At 41.2% G+C, this 13956-nt stretch overlaps 1 protein-coding gene across 2 annotated transcripts in view; it reads right to left on the reverse strand.

Annotated features, from left to right (window-relative positions):
* FSTL4 (follistatin like 4) overlaps window positions 1-13956 on the reverse strand; it is a 197472-nt gene that overhangs the window by 169475 nt on the left and 14041 nt on the right. For both annotated transcript variants that reach the window (XM_071759251.1, XM_071759249.1), the window contains exon 3: window positions 10696-10729. In XM_071759251.1, coding sequence (XP_071615352.1) covers window positions 10696-10729 — 34 coding nt within the window. The remainder of the gene's footprint in view (window positions 1-10695; window positions 10730-13956) is intronic.

Below are 13956 nucleotides of genomic sequence, written 5' to 3' on the forward strand. Positions count from 1 at the left end.
CTGGCTGCAGAAAAGAGCTGGGACCCATGAACATGGCATTACCCCTGACAAACATATTCCCATCTGACAATCTGCTCCATGAATTTTCATTTCTAACGGATTAACTCTCAGAGATCAAACTCTCTGGGTGAAATAATGCCCCAGGAAGCTAACAAAGAGGCTGTGCCAGATCCTGAGCAGTTCTGCTCAGTGGGACAGCAAGGAGTCAGCAGCACTCAGTGCTCCTTATGACACACATCACACATAGAGACTCACCCTGGTCCCATGCTCTAGAAGATGCTATGAACTTCTTACTTAACCCTGGGGGACATTCACAACAGGATGGCCCCATCCACATCACCAGCAAAAAGAAAAATCCAAAATAACAAGCCTAAATTCTGAAGTATCAAGTTGAAAGATGCTCCACTGCTGTCCCACCATTTCAGTGTAACCCCAAAACTTCTGCTGCTGGATCAGTGTTCTCTTTAAAATCCTGCAGTCAATTGGCATAATTTTAATCACTCCACCAAAGCTGTCTTCATTTTTTCACCCCAAAAGGAAAGATTTAAAAAAAAACAAAAAAAAAAACCAAAAAAAAAAACCAAAAAAAAACAAGACAAGGGAAGTGAAGATGGGAAACCTGAAAGCCATTTTAATCAAATGTGGCAAACACACACAGTTAAATTTTGAAAGCAAATAAAAAGATTCTGTTCACAGTAGCTTTTACATCAGCAAATTCTGTTCAAGAATAAAGGGAGGGAATCCAGTATCTTACATTTGCCACCAACACTCCCAACCTGAGAAAGCTCCTGTGCTCAGCAGCTTCCTTGGTTCTCTTCTTTCTCAGCTGGTCTAACAAAATGTGTCCCTTCTCCCTCCAAACCTTGATTTTCACAGTCCAGTGCTGATAAACAACCAGCACAAACCCCACAGATTTTTGTCTGAAGTCTCAAAAGCAACTTTTTGTGTTCACTCCAAGGACTGAATCTTCTTAAACAAAACCCAACCCTTTGGCTTTAGAGAACTTTCCAGTAGCTCAGGGGTATATTCCTGGAAAATTCAGATATTTATGCCATCCAGCATGCCTGAAGAGAAAAAGTGGTAGTACCAGCAACTTTTCCAGTAATTAAATACTAGCATAGATGGTATTTGTGGAAAAGAACATTTATTTTTACAGCAGCATGTGTAGAGTCAAACAATGACGAATTTGTTTAACTATGGATCTAGAAAATGCTCAGCTTCAAGACACAAAATCTAAACTCATCCCTTCTCATCAGAAATTACAGAAAGAACTTTGTCCTATTTCAGTCAGCACGAGACCCACTTTTAGCAACTATCAGGTCTACGAGTTCATCTTGCTCTTGCTTATATGGACTTTGGCTCTAAGTAAGCTCCAAGGTGTCTCTTTACACATTGCAGACAGGATTTCCTGCTCTGGCAGGGGGGTTGGACCCAATGCTCTTCAGAGGTCCCTTCCAAGCCCTGACATTCTGTGATTCTGTGATTTTGATGGGGCTCTGAGCATCCTGATCTAGTTAAAGATGTCCCTGCCCACCGCAAGGGGCTGGAGATGATCTTTAAAGTTCCCCTCCAAGCCAACACATTCTATGACTTTGCAAGGGTGAGCTAGAAACATCTAGTTTGGGGTTGGCTTCTTGATTGTTTTTCCAATTGCAAACTTAAAAGTGCATCTCTAACCAACTAACTTTAACTACTTAGTGACCTAAAGCTCTTGGTTGGAGCCACCAAGGACACCCAGCTCCCTCCCCTGACCAACCCACGTGGGGCAGCAGGAGACCTCTCAGGGACCCACCACCTCCTCCCTTGGCAAAAGAGCAGATTCACAGTTAAAAAACTGTCCCCAAAGCTTGCCGAGGGGAACTTTCAGCTGGCAAAGGAGCCTTTTGCTTGTGCTAAGAAGAAGATTTAATGTCTAAATTAAATAAGTGCACACAGTGCTTTGCTCCCGCCGACAGAGCGGTTGGATATTAATGGCTCTCCCGCTGGAGCTGCCTCCTCTGGAGAGCACCATTAACACCAGCAGCTTGCTGAGCAGCACATCAGCAGCAGGGACATGTACACACAGGGACAAAATCCCCCCACCCTCCTTCCAGTTAGCTTCTTAAAGGAATTGCATTGCTGTTTTGATAGAAATCCCCTTGTCCCGTAGGAATACGCTGAGAGAACGAAGCTCCAGCTGGGTTTGAGGAAGGTTTGGAATTTAGTGCCACAAAACCAAATGCAAACTCCACCACTAGAGCACAAAGTCAATATTAGTTTCTCCCTGTGCAGGAAAATAAGTTGGATGCTTTGCATCATGATCCTTTTGTTAAATGAAGACAATAAAATGTATTTCGATTCTGCTGTCCCTGCTATTAATTGCTGTGGTTGCTTAAACTGGAAATAAGCTTTCAGGTTCCCCAAAGAGAACAAAAAAAACAAAAACAAAAAATCACAGCAAAAAGCCCATGTTTGTGCACAGGCAGGCCAGCAGCACTGCTCTGATGACAAGACCAGTCTCACCCTCCAGTGAACAAACATCATCTTGTGAAATAATCACATTAGAGCTCTGCCTGATGGAAAAGCAGAAGGGTGAAAGAAAAGACAGAGGGCTGTAATTATGATTTCCGTTTTAAAATACTGGAGGGTGCTCAGTTAAAGATGTCTGCAAGATGATGGGGTCACATCTAATCAGAGGGAATACAGCTCAGCCAGAATAAACAAGCCCTGATGAGCACCCTTTGCTTTGAAGGGAGAATTGCAATGCCTTATACACAGCTCAGCAAGGATTTGTTCTGGTGATGTTATTTATATTGGATGAACATTAAAAGGTGGGAAAGAGTCATTCTCAGCATTGTCTCACATTTGAACTGAAATCTTTTTGAAGTTCACTCAAAGCCTGATCACTTCCCCAGCAGCTCCACACTCCTCAGAGAGGTGTTAGGACATTCCAGCAATAATTGCAAATTCTGTGACTTAGCAAAAATGCTCGTTTAGAGATGCCTCTAATCCAGCTGACCTGTTTTGAACACATTGAGAGGTGTTGTCCAAATGGGGGAGGCATTTATTATATTTCCAAAAGGAAAAGAGAGGGCTTTCTGCTGTCTCTGCTCCTTTGCCACTACCTCCACCTGAGACTTCCCTCTAATTAAGATGTTTCATAGTGCTGAGGAACAGTCAGGGCTTCCAGGATAATTTCATGCACTCAAAAGAGCTCTGACTTATACTCCATGCTGTGCCTTACAGTGAGGATTTCCTCTTTTCTGGTTTTGAGACCATCAGACCACCATAAGCCAGTCCTACATCCAGTCCCCATTCTGCAGCCCTGGATGGTGAGCTGACCCAGTCACGAGGGTTTACAAGACCCTTTTTTTTTTTCTTGTGTTTACAAGAATGGGATGAGCCTTCCCTCCAGCTTCTCTTACAATTCTGGCTGCTGGGCCTCACTCCAGCTCCCAGAATCAGCACCCCAGCACCCAGGTCCAACCACCCTGAGGAGTCATAGCAGAAGCTCTGAGCTTTCCCACTCATGGTCTCAGCCCACTGAATTACCTCCATTATTGGCTACTGCAGAGATTCAATGCTTTAAGCATTATCATACAGTTAGGTCAAGATAATTCTTCCTTGCTGAGGGTTTTCTGTGGTTATTTCACTGTGGGCAGGTGTTGGGACACAGCCCAGATCCTGATTCTCAAGCCCCATCAGCACCTCGGGGTGCAGACTCAGGCACCTCGCAGGCTCAGCAGTTCCTCTGCTCTAATTCCAACAACCTTCTGTTTGCACAAACTGTTGTTTTTCCATACAAATGTCTCTGGCAATGGATCATCCCACATTGACAAGGATGCCAGCAGAGTTGGACGAGTTGATAACAGCTGAGAAGCCCCAGAGAGGCTGCTTCCAATTTCTGGCTTCACTGCCTCCCTTCCCAGGGAATAAGGTTTGCTACAATCTTGATCCTGCTAAATGCTGCTGATGAACTCCTGTATTTAGTGGGCAGTAAAAGTTCAAATCTAAATATGACTACTGATAATTCTAGAAAAAAAATTTGGGTAAAGAAGCAGCAATGCTGTGGAAAACAAACCAGGAAACTCAGAAAGGATGTTAAAGCCTAACTTAAGTACAGAGAAACCTTATTCTTGAAAACATTCAAATATGAAGAGAAAAATCACAGGCTATTCACATCACAGAATTACAATGGGAGAAGCAAAACAAACAGAAGAAGGGGCACTGAATGCCATTGTCACCTGCTTTGCAGTTGCAATGAGAAAGTAAATTGGAATCCTGTAAGAAGTGACATTTTGAAAAACTTCCAATTCTGTAGATGGAAAACGTGGCACTTTTTATTTTACACTTTTTATTTTCCAAGCAAAACCATAACTCGAAGCTATTATCTGCTGGCTGCACAAGGTGGATTTCAGCTCTGGCCTTTCCACCAACTACTGCACACAACAAACCCCAGGAACAAACACCAAGAAAACTCCTGCAGAGCTGGACCAGTGTGATGAACAAATTTAAATGCCAGAGTCCAAGTTAGCCCTTTGGAAGGAGCAGGTCCAGATTTATTCTTCACAAAGACTCATCTCATTCTGGTAAAATATGTTTTACTAGATATACTGTAATTGTGTATTGTACCAGGTCCAATATGTTATCATTTATCAGATGATTTTATGTGATATGTTACCAGATTAATTTCACCTCTCCAATAGCTTTATACACAAGGACAAAAAGAAGTTGGGCTGAGATTCAGCCCAACATCTTTGGGGGCACTTTAAGCAGATTTAGGAGGTCAACAGAAAGCAGGGACATTTTAAACTCACTCTTAAAAGAGTGAGAAAAACCACACACCACCTATGAGAAGAAGAAAAGGATGGAAAGAAAGAGAAGGGGACAAGATATGAGGACCACACTCATGCTACTCAGTAAGTAATGCTCATCCTTTTATTACATGCAAACCCACAAACTTCTCATGTTCTTCAAGAGATCTCAAACACAACAAACAAGCAGCACAGCACAGCTAAATAAGTATTGCCTCCTGACAAACAAGGAAATATTTATGGGAAGTTATTAAACTTGGATTACCTAAGCTCAGCCACTGGAGCAGTTGCAGAGTCGCCCATCAGCTCTGCTGACTAAATACATATTTATAAACACTTTAGCTGCTTTATTTACCCAATGGACCAACATGGCTTATTCATTCTCTTCTGGTTTTATTTTGCTCTATCAAGTACAGTAAATGTGCAGTTAGGTGCATAATAAAAACTCTTTTAGGAAAGTAATTACATTACCTTATACACAGTAGATTTTTCTTTCCCAAACAGGAAGAACAACAATGGACCATTTCACAGGCTCATAAGTTCTTATTAAAAACTATACTGACACACACTAATTACTGATCTGAAAGCTTGCTTTGGACTGGGAAGTCCAAAGGAAACATTCATAAAGAAAGCAGAGCCCCCAGGAAAACCACTCGTTTAAGTTATAATTAAGCACCACTACTGACAAATACATAGGAGCAACCAATATTGCCCCTTTCCCCCCTCCTAAACTTGGGTTAGCTTGACTCCAAAATAAAATTCAGACTAGAAAAATGCCTTTTACCTAAAAAAAGGCTTTTACCTTTATTATTTCTGCTTCCCTGCCAGCACTGCAAATTCAGGCATCTTCACTGCACTGTGTATTTGAAGAACAGTCTTTAAGTGGGATGAGGCACAAAAATGCTGAGGGACTGAAGTTTCTCAAAGTTAAAAGGAAAAAAAGGAGCAGAACATCAGACTATTATTATTATGGCCTTCCACAGGTAACAGATTACCATTCACTGACAGCTCCTGTCCTGAACAGCCTGGGATAATAAAATTTCCTATGAAAGCAGCTGAGATGGACAGAGCCACCAACCTTTGAAGTAAAGGCTGAGTAACTCTCAAAATCAGGATAACAAACATGGGACACATTCCTAACTTGCAAATCTGCAAAACAGGTACTTTGCATGTAAAACCTGCCCCCTGAACTTATCTCCTGAAGCCACACCAGCTGTGTTTATCAGCATCCACCTCTGTCCATACATAGCATCCACCTACAGCTATGGAAATTTAACATATATCATCTGGGTAATACATAAAATCCTGATGCTCTAAAGAGCATCACAGACACAGCTCCCCATTTTCGGTGTGTTTCACACAAACAAAACCAAATTTCTGGGATTCTGCCACTAGGAAAAGCACAGGGATAGGGATTTAATAGGTGGTTTGTACAAAAGTAATTACAGCTGATCACTTCCTTGCGTTCATGCAAGGTCTGGGGAGAGAAACTTGCCACTCTTGCCAAGTTTTGAGAGCCTTTCAGCTTCCATGGAGAAAGGAAATTCCATGGAAATTTGAAACGTGCAAGAAGAATGAAGTGAAGAGAATTTCTAAAGGGCATTTCTGTTTTACAGCCACCAGTCAGCTTTTCAGATAGGACAAAAGAATTGATGTCAAGTGGCAAGTAATGAAATATTTCTTAAGATGCTGGCTGGATCCTCCACCACTCCTGAATGATGCAGCCCCAGAGATTTTCAGTAAAACCACAGCAAGCTGGGAAAGCTCAGGGTGTGCTCTATTTTTTTGCTCCTCACTAACAAAGAAGATTGTGTATCCTTAAGGAATATCTATAAAGACAACAAGGACATCCACAGTGCAGAGCTTGTGAATATTTCAGAGAGGTTTCAGCCTTTTAATTCAAAACAGAGTTCTAGTCCATATCTTTATGGCACTGTGATGTCATCTGACTAAATCTGGAGTTGCATCTCATTTAATAAGATTACATGGAGGAACAGAGTGGAAGCAATCTGCTTCACCATTTCTTGGCTGAATGGGTTCAAATGCATCTTTTGACACTAATTTGTTGAATGGGTGATTGCAAGCAACCTAAAAACAAATTCCAAGTTTTAAGTGCTTGGGCTAGATCCTCTCAGCTTGTAAAAGAGGGAAGCTGGCCCATTAAATTCAGCACAGCTTTCCTCATTTTTATCTACTGGGGATCTGGGTCTTTATGCTTAATGTGACTGTTGCTATGCTTGGGCATGGAGTTACACTCTGCAGACAATTTCTTCTACTACTGAGCCTCCTTTAGCCCCACACTAAGGACAATCCAGAAGCTGCAGAATTAATTTCTGGGCTTTTGCAAGCAAATAGCTGGGAAAAAAACACTGGAGGTCCTGTTTGGGAAGACACAGGGAATTTGATGGACATGAATATGGCCTTGACATACAGAGGTTGTGTGGTTTCATTTACAGCAAGAGAAGTGTCACACATCCATCTGCACTCATTACACAGGGAAAACTCACCAATCTTTGAAATTAAGCCCTGCCACTACCAAGCCAAATGATTACAGGTCCTCCCTTCAGAGTTTGGTCCAGAGTTCTTCCAGTTTATCACAAACCCTTCAGTCTCACTCAAGCAATTCTCCATCCTTTTCACCAAATGCCTGGTGTGTTCACAAACTGCTGCTTTGCCTGCCTCCCTTCTCCTGTTTTGCACTGCTCTCTATTTTACTGTCCTGGGCAGCTGATGTAGATGTACAGATTATTCACATTTTTTGCTCAGTTTCCCTTTACTGTGCACTCATCAGTTCCTAGGAGAAAGCACCAATACCAACACCTGAAACCATATGGAAACCTATGGAGTAAATAATGGAAAAGCATTTAGATGGAAATGTGAAAAGAGAAGCTTGGATAACTGGAAAACAGGTTTGCCTGCTCTAACTTGCTCCCCCATTTTCCTTTAAAAAAGCAATATAAAGAGATGGTTTTCAAATCCTGGGCTTGTTTACCACATGCTGGGATTTCTTAAATTTGTTTGGTTTTTGGCTTTTTGCTTTTAAAGCTAGCAACACAACATTTAGCCCCTCAGACCATCTTGTTTTCCATTACATGAACATAACACAGATGGAAACTGCAGTGGGTCCTGTGCATAACCCACTGAGAGCAGAAGTTCAACTTAATGAGCTTAAACTAAAGGCAGGAAAAGATTCTTGCAGCTTCTAGTAACTACCAGAAGGAGGGGTTTGGGGGTGAAAAGATCATTTTGTAGTCAAAAAGGGCAATACCTGAACACCAGTTAAGCAGCCCAGGACCAAGAGAGCTCTGCAGCCATTTCCATTTAAATTCAGAAGGAAATCAGACTTCATACATCACAGAGGAAGATGATTGCCAGCTGCAGCCAGAGAAGCATCTCCCCTCTGTACCACAGCAATTAAAAGATCATCTAATTACAGCTGATCTACAGCCCACAGAAGTCAAAGGAAAACCATTTATTGGCTGTAATGGGCTTTGGAGAAGCTTCCAAATTTTTCCAGCATATATAGTACTGACACCTTGGAAACCAAAGGCCTCCCAGTTTAACCACACACACAGCTGAAAAAGGAAGAAGTGTTTTCACATCTTTCTTTCATCTACTAGAAACACAATCCAGCAGAACTGACCATAAACTGTCTATTTTTTGAAGGAAGGAAATGTGGCAAGTTACCATTTACCTGTGGACCAACTGATGATAACCAAGGTTTTTGTTTCCTTTGAAAGAAAAGTGCCTACTTTCAATTTAAAAGATTCAAAGCTTTTGTCCAAAAATAATAAAAAAAAAAAAAAATCCAAGAGCATAAGCAAGGATTGCCTTTCATTTCACCAAAAAGCTTTTTAATTATCCTGGTTCATCCATGAGCATGGGATACTAAAAGCAGGCACAGAGCAAGTTTGCTGTAGCTTTCTCTCATCTTTATGGTAGTTTCTACTAGATATTTTTATGTTTCAAAATTTTCCAGCTTTCCAACAGAAAGCCAAATCTCTCACCAGGAGAAAGCAACAAGCACAACCCTCCACCCTCAAATACTTTCAGGTCATCTAATTTCCTCAGGTAGAAACCATTACCCACAAAAAAATTACCATTTTAGGGAAAAAAAGGCCTGGATCTTAGATCATCCCCTCTCACAAAGTTTATAAATCCTTTAATGTGCCTAACAAATGGTTCAGCCCTTGTTATTTATTTTTGTAGTGCTGAGAGGTATCTGCTCTGCACACATTTCAGTACTGAACAGCTTTTTGAAGAAGGCTTTTGTTGAATTATTTCACAGGCACTATTGAGAGCTAACTACAGAGATGAAGATGCTTGAGCATTGCTGGAAATCCCAGAAAGCTCTGTAAATCCACCAGAAGTATTACCACGTTTGTTAGCATTTTCTTCTTGACTTTTGAGGAGTTTGCAGTTCTTCAGACACACTTGGATTATTCAGATTGTGTTGCTTGGTGTAAATCCTATTTATCTATAGATGTTAACTCCCCAACTACCATCCCCTTCTTTCCACTCTACCCATGGACCTAAGAAGCCTTCTGCCAGAGAAGTTCATTATAATCAATAAAAAAGGTCCTGTTTCACACCTGCAAATGGAATACAAGTCTGACCCATCCTGTGAAGACAGTGAGAAATCAGCCTGAGCCTGGAAACCTCATGTCTAGAGGCATCAATCTCAAAATCCAGTTATTACTCTAAAGTAATAATTTCCAAGCACCCATGGGATCTATTAAACTCAATACTGCTTGCAAAAAACCACTATTATTTAAGTTCTTGTAGGTGTTGTTGGTTACTTTCACTGGGAATTACATTTTGGAGGCCCAAACTGTTGCTGAAACAGGACTAGAGGTACAAAATTTTATTTATTACATTAATTTGAATCCATTTTCATGTCTTTGGTGACATGCACCACAAACTCTATAGCTAGAGCAGGACTGAAACTTCTCCTCACTGAAGAAGATGCTCTTGTGCATCTCAAACCAACCTTGAACCACCCAAGAGCCCTCCTTGGTTTGAGATAAAGGGAAATCAAATAAAACTGAATTTCTTCATGAAGAGGGGCAAAAGTTTGACCAAACACACAGACATGCTAGATACCTGACCTAAAGAGATTTCACCTTTATCAATAACCACATATTTATTTAAAACTCTCTGCTGCTTCACTCACAGAACACACCACAAAGAACAACCACAAAAGACCCCAAAGGAGATAATTTGCCCCCAGACCTGACCTTTTTCTGTTGTAACAGTGGTAGTTACAACCTCTTCCAAACACCTAAGATGCCAGAAGCAACTCAAGAAGCTGCTGGAACAAACCAGGGGAATGAATTCAAGTGGGGAGCAGAAGAGTGGCACCCACTTCAGGTTACACTGAGACAGAGAAGGCAACTGCCTGATCCAGAAAACATCTGCTGAACAAAATCTAAATTTATGGTAACCAGAATAAGCTCTTTGATGGCTGATTCTCATCCACCTGACAGGAACCAAGAGCCACTTACAGAAGCAGCCCCTAAGTTACTACCCTAAAACCAAGGACAGGAACAGGATCTGAGCTCAGGGCACCCACAAATTCACATTTAACCCTTCTGCACCTGGGGGGGATTTGCATGGACAGCTTTGTCTGGACATTTTTCTCCCTGAAATGCCCCAGGGTGAGAGCTCAGATCCTCTGCCAGCCCTCAAACCTTACCCTGCATCCCCAACACCAGCACCCAGTTGGGTGCTGGAAGAGGAACCTTTCAGGGAAAACAAATCCCCTATATTTTTGGGACACTAAGAACTGTCAGGCAAACACCAGGAGGCAGGTTGTCACTTTAAAACCCAGATTTGTTTGGAAAAAGTGACTGCAAGAATACAACACCAACACACACATTGAAAGAAAACTATTTTTTCCTACCTTTTCTTCTAGTAACTTCAAACCTTCTGGAGTCCTATAAGGAAAAAGAGAATTTTTGTGGGTTTGTTTTCTTTTTTTTTATGTAAAAAACAGATTTGTTCAAAGGCAATGCAAACAGAACCCCCTGAAACATCACTCATTATCCTAGAGAAGCATCTTTGGAGCTCTATGCAACAAGTGAGGAGGAATTCCAAGCATGCATCTCAGTTTGTCCACAGATATTTAATGGATCAATATGATGAATCATTGTGATAATTTACTTGCTAGACCACAACATCTTTAAAATGGATTTTTCCCCCCTCTATTGATGTCAAAAGGGAGCAGCTACAAGGGTTATTATTACTGTACCAAGGATTTAGGGTTGAGGAGGGAGGAGCATTTAGACATTTTCAGCAGAGATTTGTTCAGATGACAGAGTTTCAAAGCCACTGGACTGATAACTCATGCTCAGAGCTGAGAGCTCTCTGCACACCTATACCAGCTGCCTTATTTCTTGCCAAGCATCACTGACAATCTCTAATAAAGAAACTTCATTTAAAAGACCACTTTACATGGTCTCAAATGGTATTGCATTCCCAGACAACACTAAGCTCCAGAGGAATAAATATTTCATTCCAAGCAGTAACATTATTTACAGGTTAATTATAAATATGGGTAATTTCCATCATTCCAGCTACCTCTTACAACCAGTAATAAAACCAGTGGGATCACATAGGACTCCAAAAGACCACCTTGCCTGCAGATATTTATCTGAGAGTAAAGCAACAAAAAGTTTTGGTTTTCTCCTAATTTTGACAGGAAAGTAACACACAGACCTCCCCAGACTTTAGCTTTCTAGTCCACTTGATGCTTATTGCAGTTTTATTTTTTCACTTTTCTTTAAAAAAGCACCTTTAAAAAGCCCAGGCCAGCAGGAATGATCTCCTTGGCACCTCCCTCCAAGCCAGCTGAGGGAGATAAACAAAAAAAGGGTATTTGCTTGTAAAAATACTAAATTGTTATTCCCTGTGGGATGCTGCCTCAGTGATCTTGAGAAATACGTAAAGCAGCATTCAGGATTAGTACAGACTTCAAAGCATTCATCCTCTTCAGGCAACAAAGCTCTGAGCCATGTGATGCTCCAGGGACCTCTCAGAGCTTTTCAAAATATTAGTTTGAGAGGTGGGGCACTGGATAAGAAAAAAAAAATAATTCAACTACAGCCTGCTGTCATTAAACCCCTGTACATGTAGTATATGCAAAAGGGAAGAATACCTTTAAAGTTCCCCCAGAGTCCCTCACTTTAACAAGCTGTTTGAATTCTCTGCAGTTCAAAAGCTTAGAAACACTAAAACTAATTACAAGTATTACATTGATCAAAAGAAAAAAAAAAGACAATCACACTCTACAAAAAAAATCCAAGTGTCAGCTCCCTGGCATTAACTACCCTTTTGGTATTTCCATGAAAAGAACTGCACAGACATAGTGAAAAACAAAAGGATGGTCTTCAAAGTTTCCCTTTTTTTACTTTGTTCCCCTTATAATTATAGGCTCTAATGAATGTAACTACCCCAAAAAAACAGAGGCAGAATTGAGAGGAAAAACTTGTTTGAAATGCACTGGGTGAACATGAGGTCAGGCTGCAAGTCACCACTCCTCATTATGGGGGAAAATATCCTGACTTGAGATGTGCCCCAAAATATCCCTTTCTATGGAGAAGAGATCAATGGCATTGAGAACACTCAACATTTCAGAAAAATACCTGACCAAACAGGACTGAAAGAACAGCCACAAAAAGGCACCAGCTCCAGGTAGAGACATCACTGTGGTCGAAAGGGTGAATTTTTCTTAGTTGCCTCTGCCAAACCATTTCTCTTTTTTTGTAGCACAGAAAAGAGGAAACGAGGCTAATTTTCCTCCTCAAGGGCATGTTGAACAAAAGACCTTTCTATCAGGGCTCTAATATGCCACTAAGAGACATTACCAGCAAGTCTGGCCACAGGCACAGCTCTGCACCACACACTACAACTTGGAGAATCTCTTGACAAAAAGCAGTAGTTGCCCTTTCTCTCCAGAGTAAGATGCTATCCTCAAGTAAAGAAAAATCACATGGAGGTATTAATAGTGTTACTAGTAGAGAGCCAAACTGTTTTGATAAAAATGACACTAAAGTTCTCAGATGCATTGCCTGAGGAAGAACTCTTCTCCTCAGAAGCCATAAAGCAGATGGTTATAAATGGGACTTATTTCATGGGCACCATTTAATGACTGCAAATCCCTTTAACTAAAAATCTGATTTTATCAGAGTATAAATCATATGTTTGGAAGGGAAAAAAAATCTGTTTTAGATTCCTTCTCTAAAGCTTCTTCATTAATGCCATTCTAAACAGCATTAATGCAGTACAACAGGTTTGTTTGTCAAGGTTTGTTTGCAGCACCCATTTTCCTCCTTTTTAATGTTAGTTAATTGAATGCAGAATAAAAGGTCCTCCAGCTCTGTGTGTGTGGAGTGGCTCATCATTGTTATGTGGAAATCAATGCTGTGCATTTGCTCCAATATTGTTTTTTACCACACACAGAGATGAAAAAAAAAACCAAAACACCACAGCTCCAAAAGACCCAGTGTCAGCACAGGAGAGGAGATACAGGACTAATCCTACATGGATTAGGAGGGTGAAAAATCAAAATCAACCCCAGGAATGCAGTTCACTTTGTGCTGTTAAACCTCTTCACTCCCCCATAGCTGCCAGGTGCTGCCCATCACCTGAGTAAACTCTGTGCAATTTAACAACTGGTTTGCACAAAGCCCTTTGCTGCTGCTACAAAAAGGGAAAACTCCCCTCTTTCAGAAGCCAGCATCCCAATGTCCTGCCAAGCCCTAATAGCCAGTTTGTGTCCTGGGCTCTCCATTCCTGCTGAATCATGGGCCCAGAGATGAGCAGAGAGCACTTTTGGAATGAAAAATCAGATTTCATTCAGCACATACACAGGGGGGAGGACTGCAAAGTACAGCATTAAAATACAACTACCCAGGGGGAACATCCAAGGTGGCAGAGTGCTTGACAGCCAATGTACTCCAAACTGATTTACTGACAATCATTAGTGATGGACCCAAGCAGCAAAACCACTTTCATGCTCTTTGATATCAGTGTAAATAAACCCTTTTAACACCTCTGTAGAAAACCAGAACTACATTTGTCCTATATACCCACAAAGGCCATACAGAGCACTACAAAACACAGCAATGCTCTCCTCTTCCTGCAAATCCCTAAAATACTGCTC

The sequence above is a fragment of the Heliangelus exortis genome, chromosome 15 (assembly GCF_036169615.1).
Source record: "Heliangelus exortis chromosome 15, bHelExo1.hap1, whole genome shotgun sequence".
Taxonomy (NCBI): Eukaryota; Metazoa; Chordata; class Aves; order Apodiformes; family Trochilidae; genus Heliangelus; species Heliangelus exortis.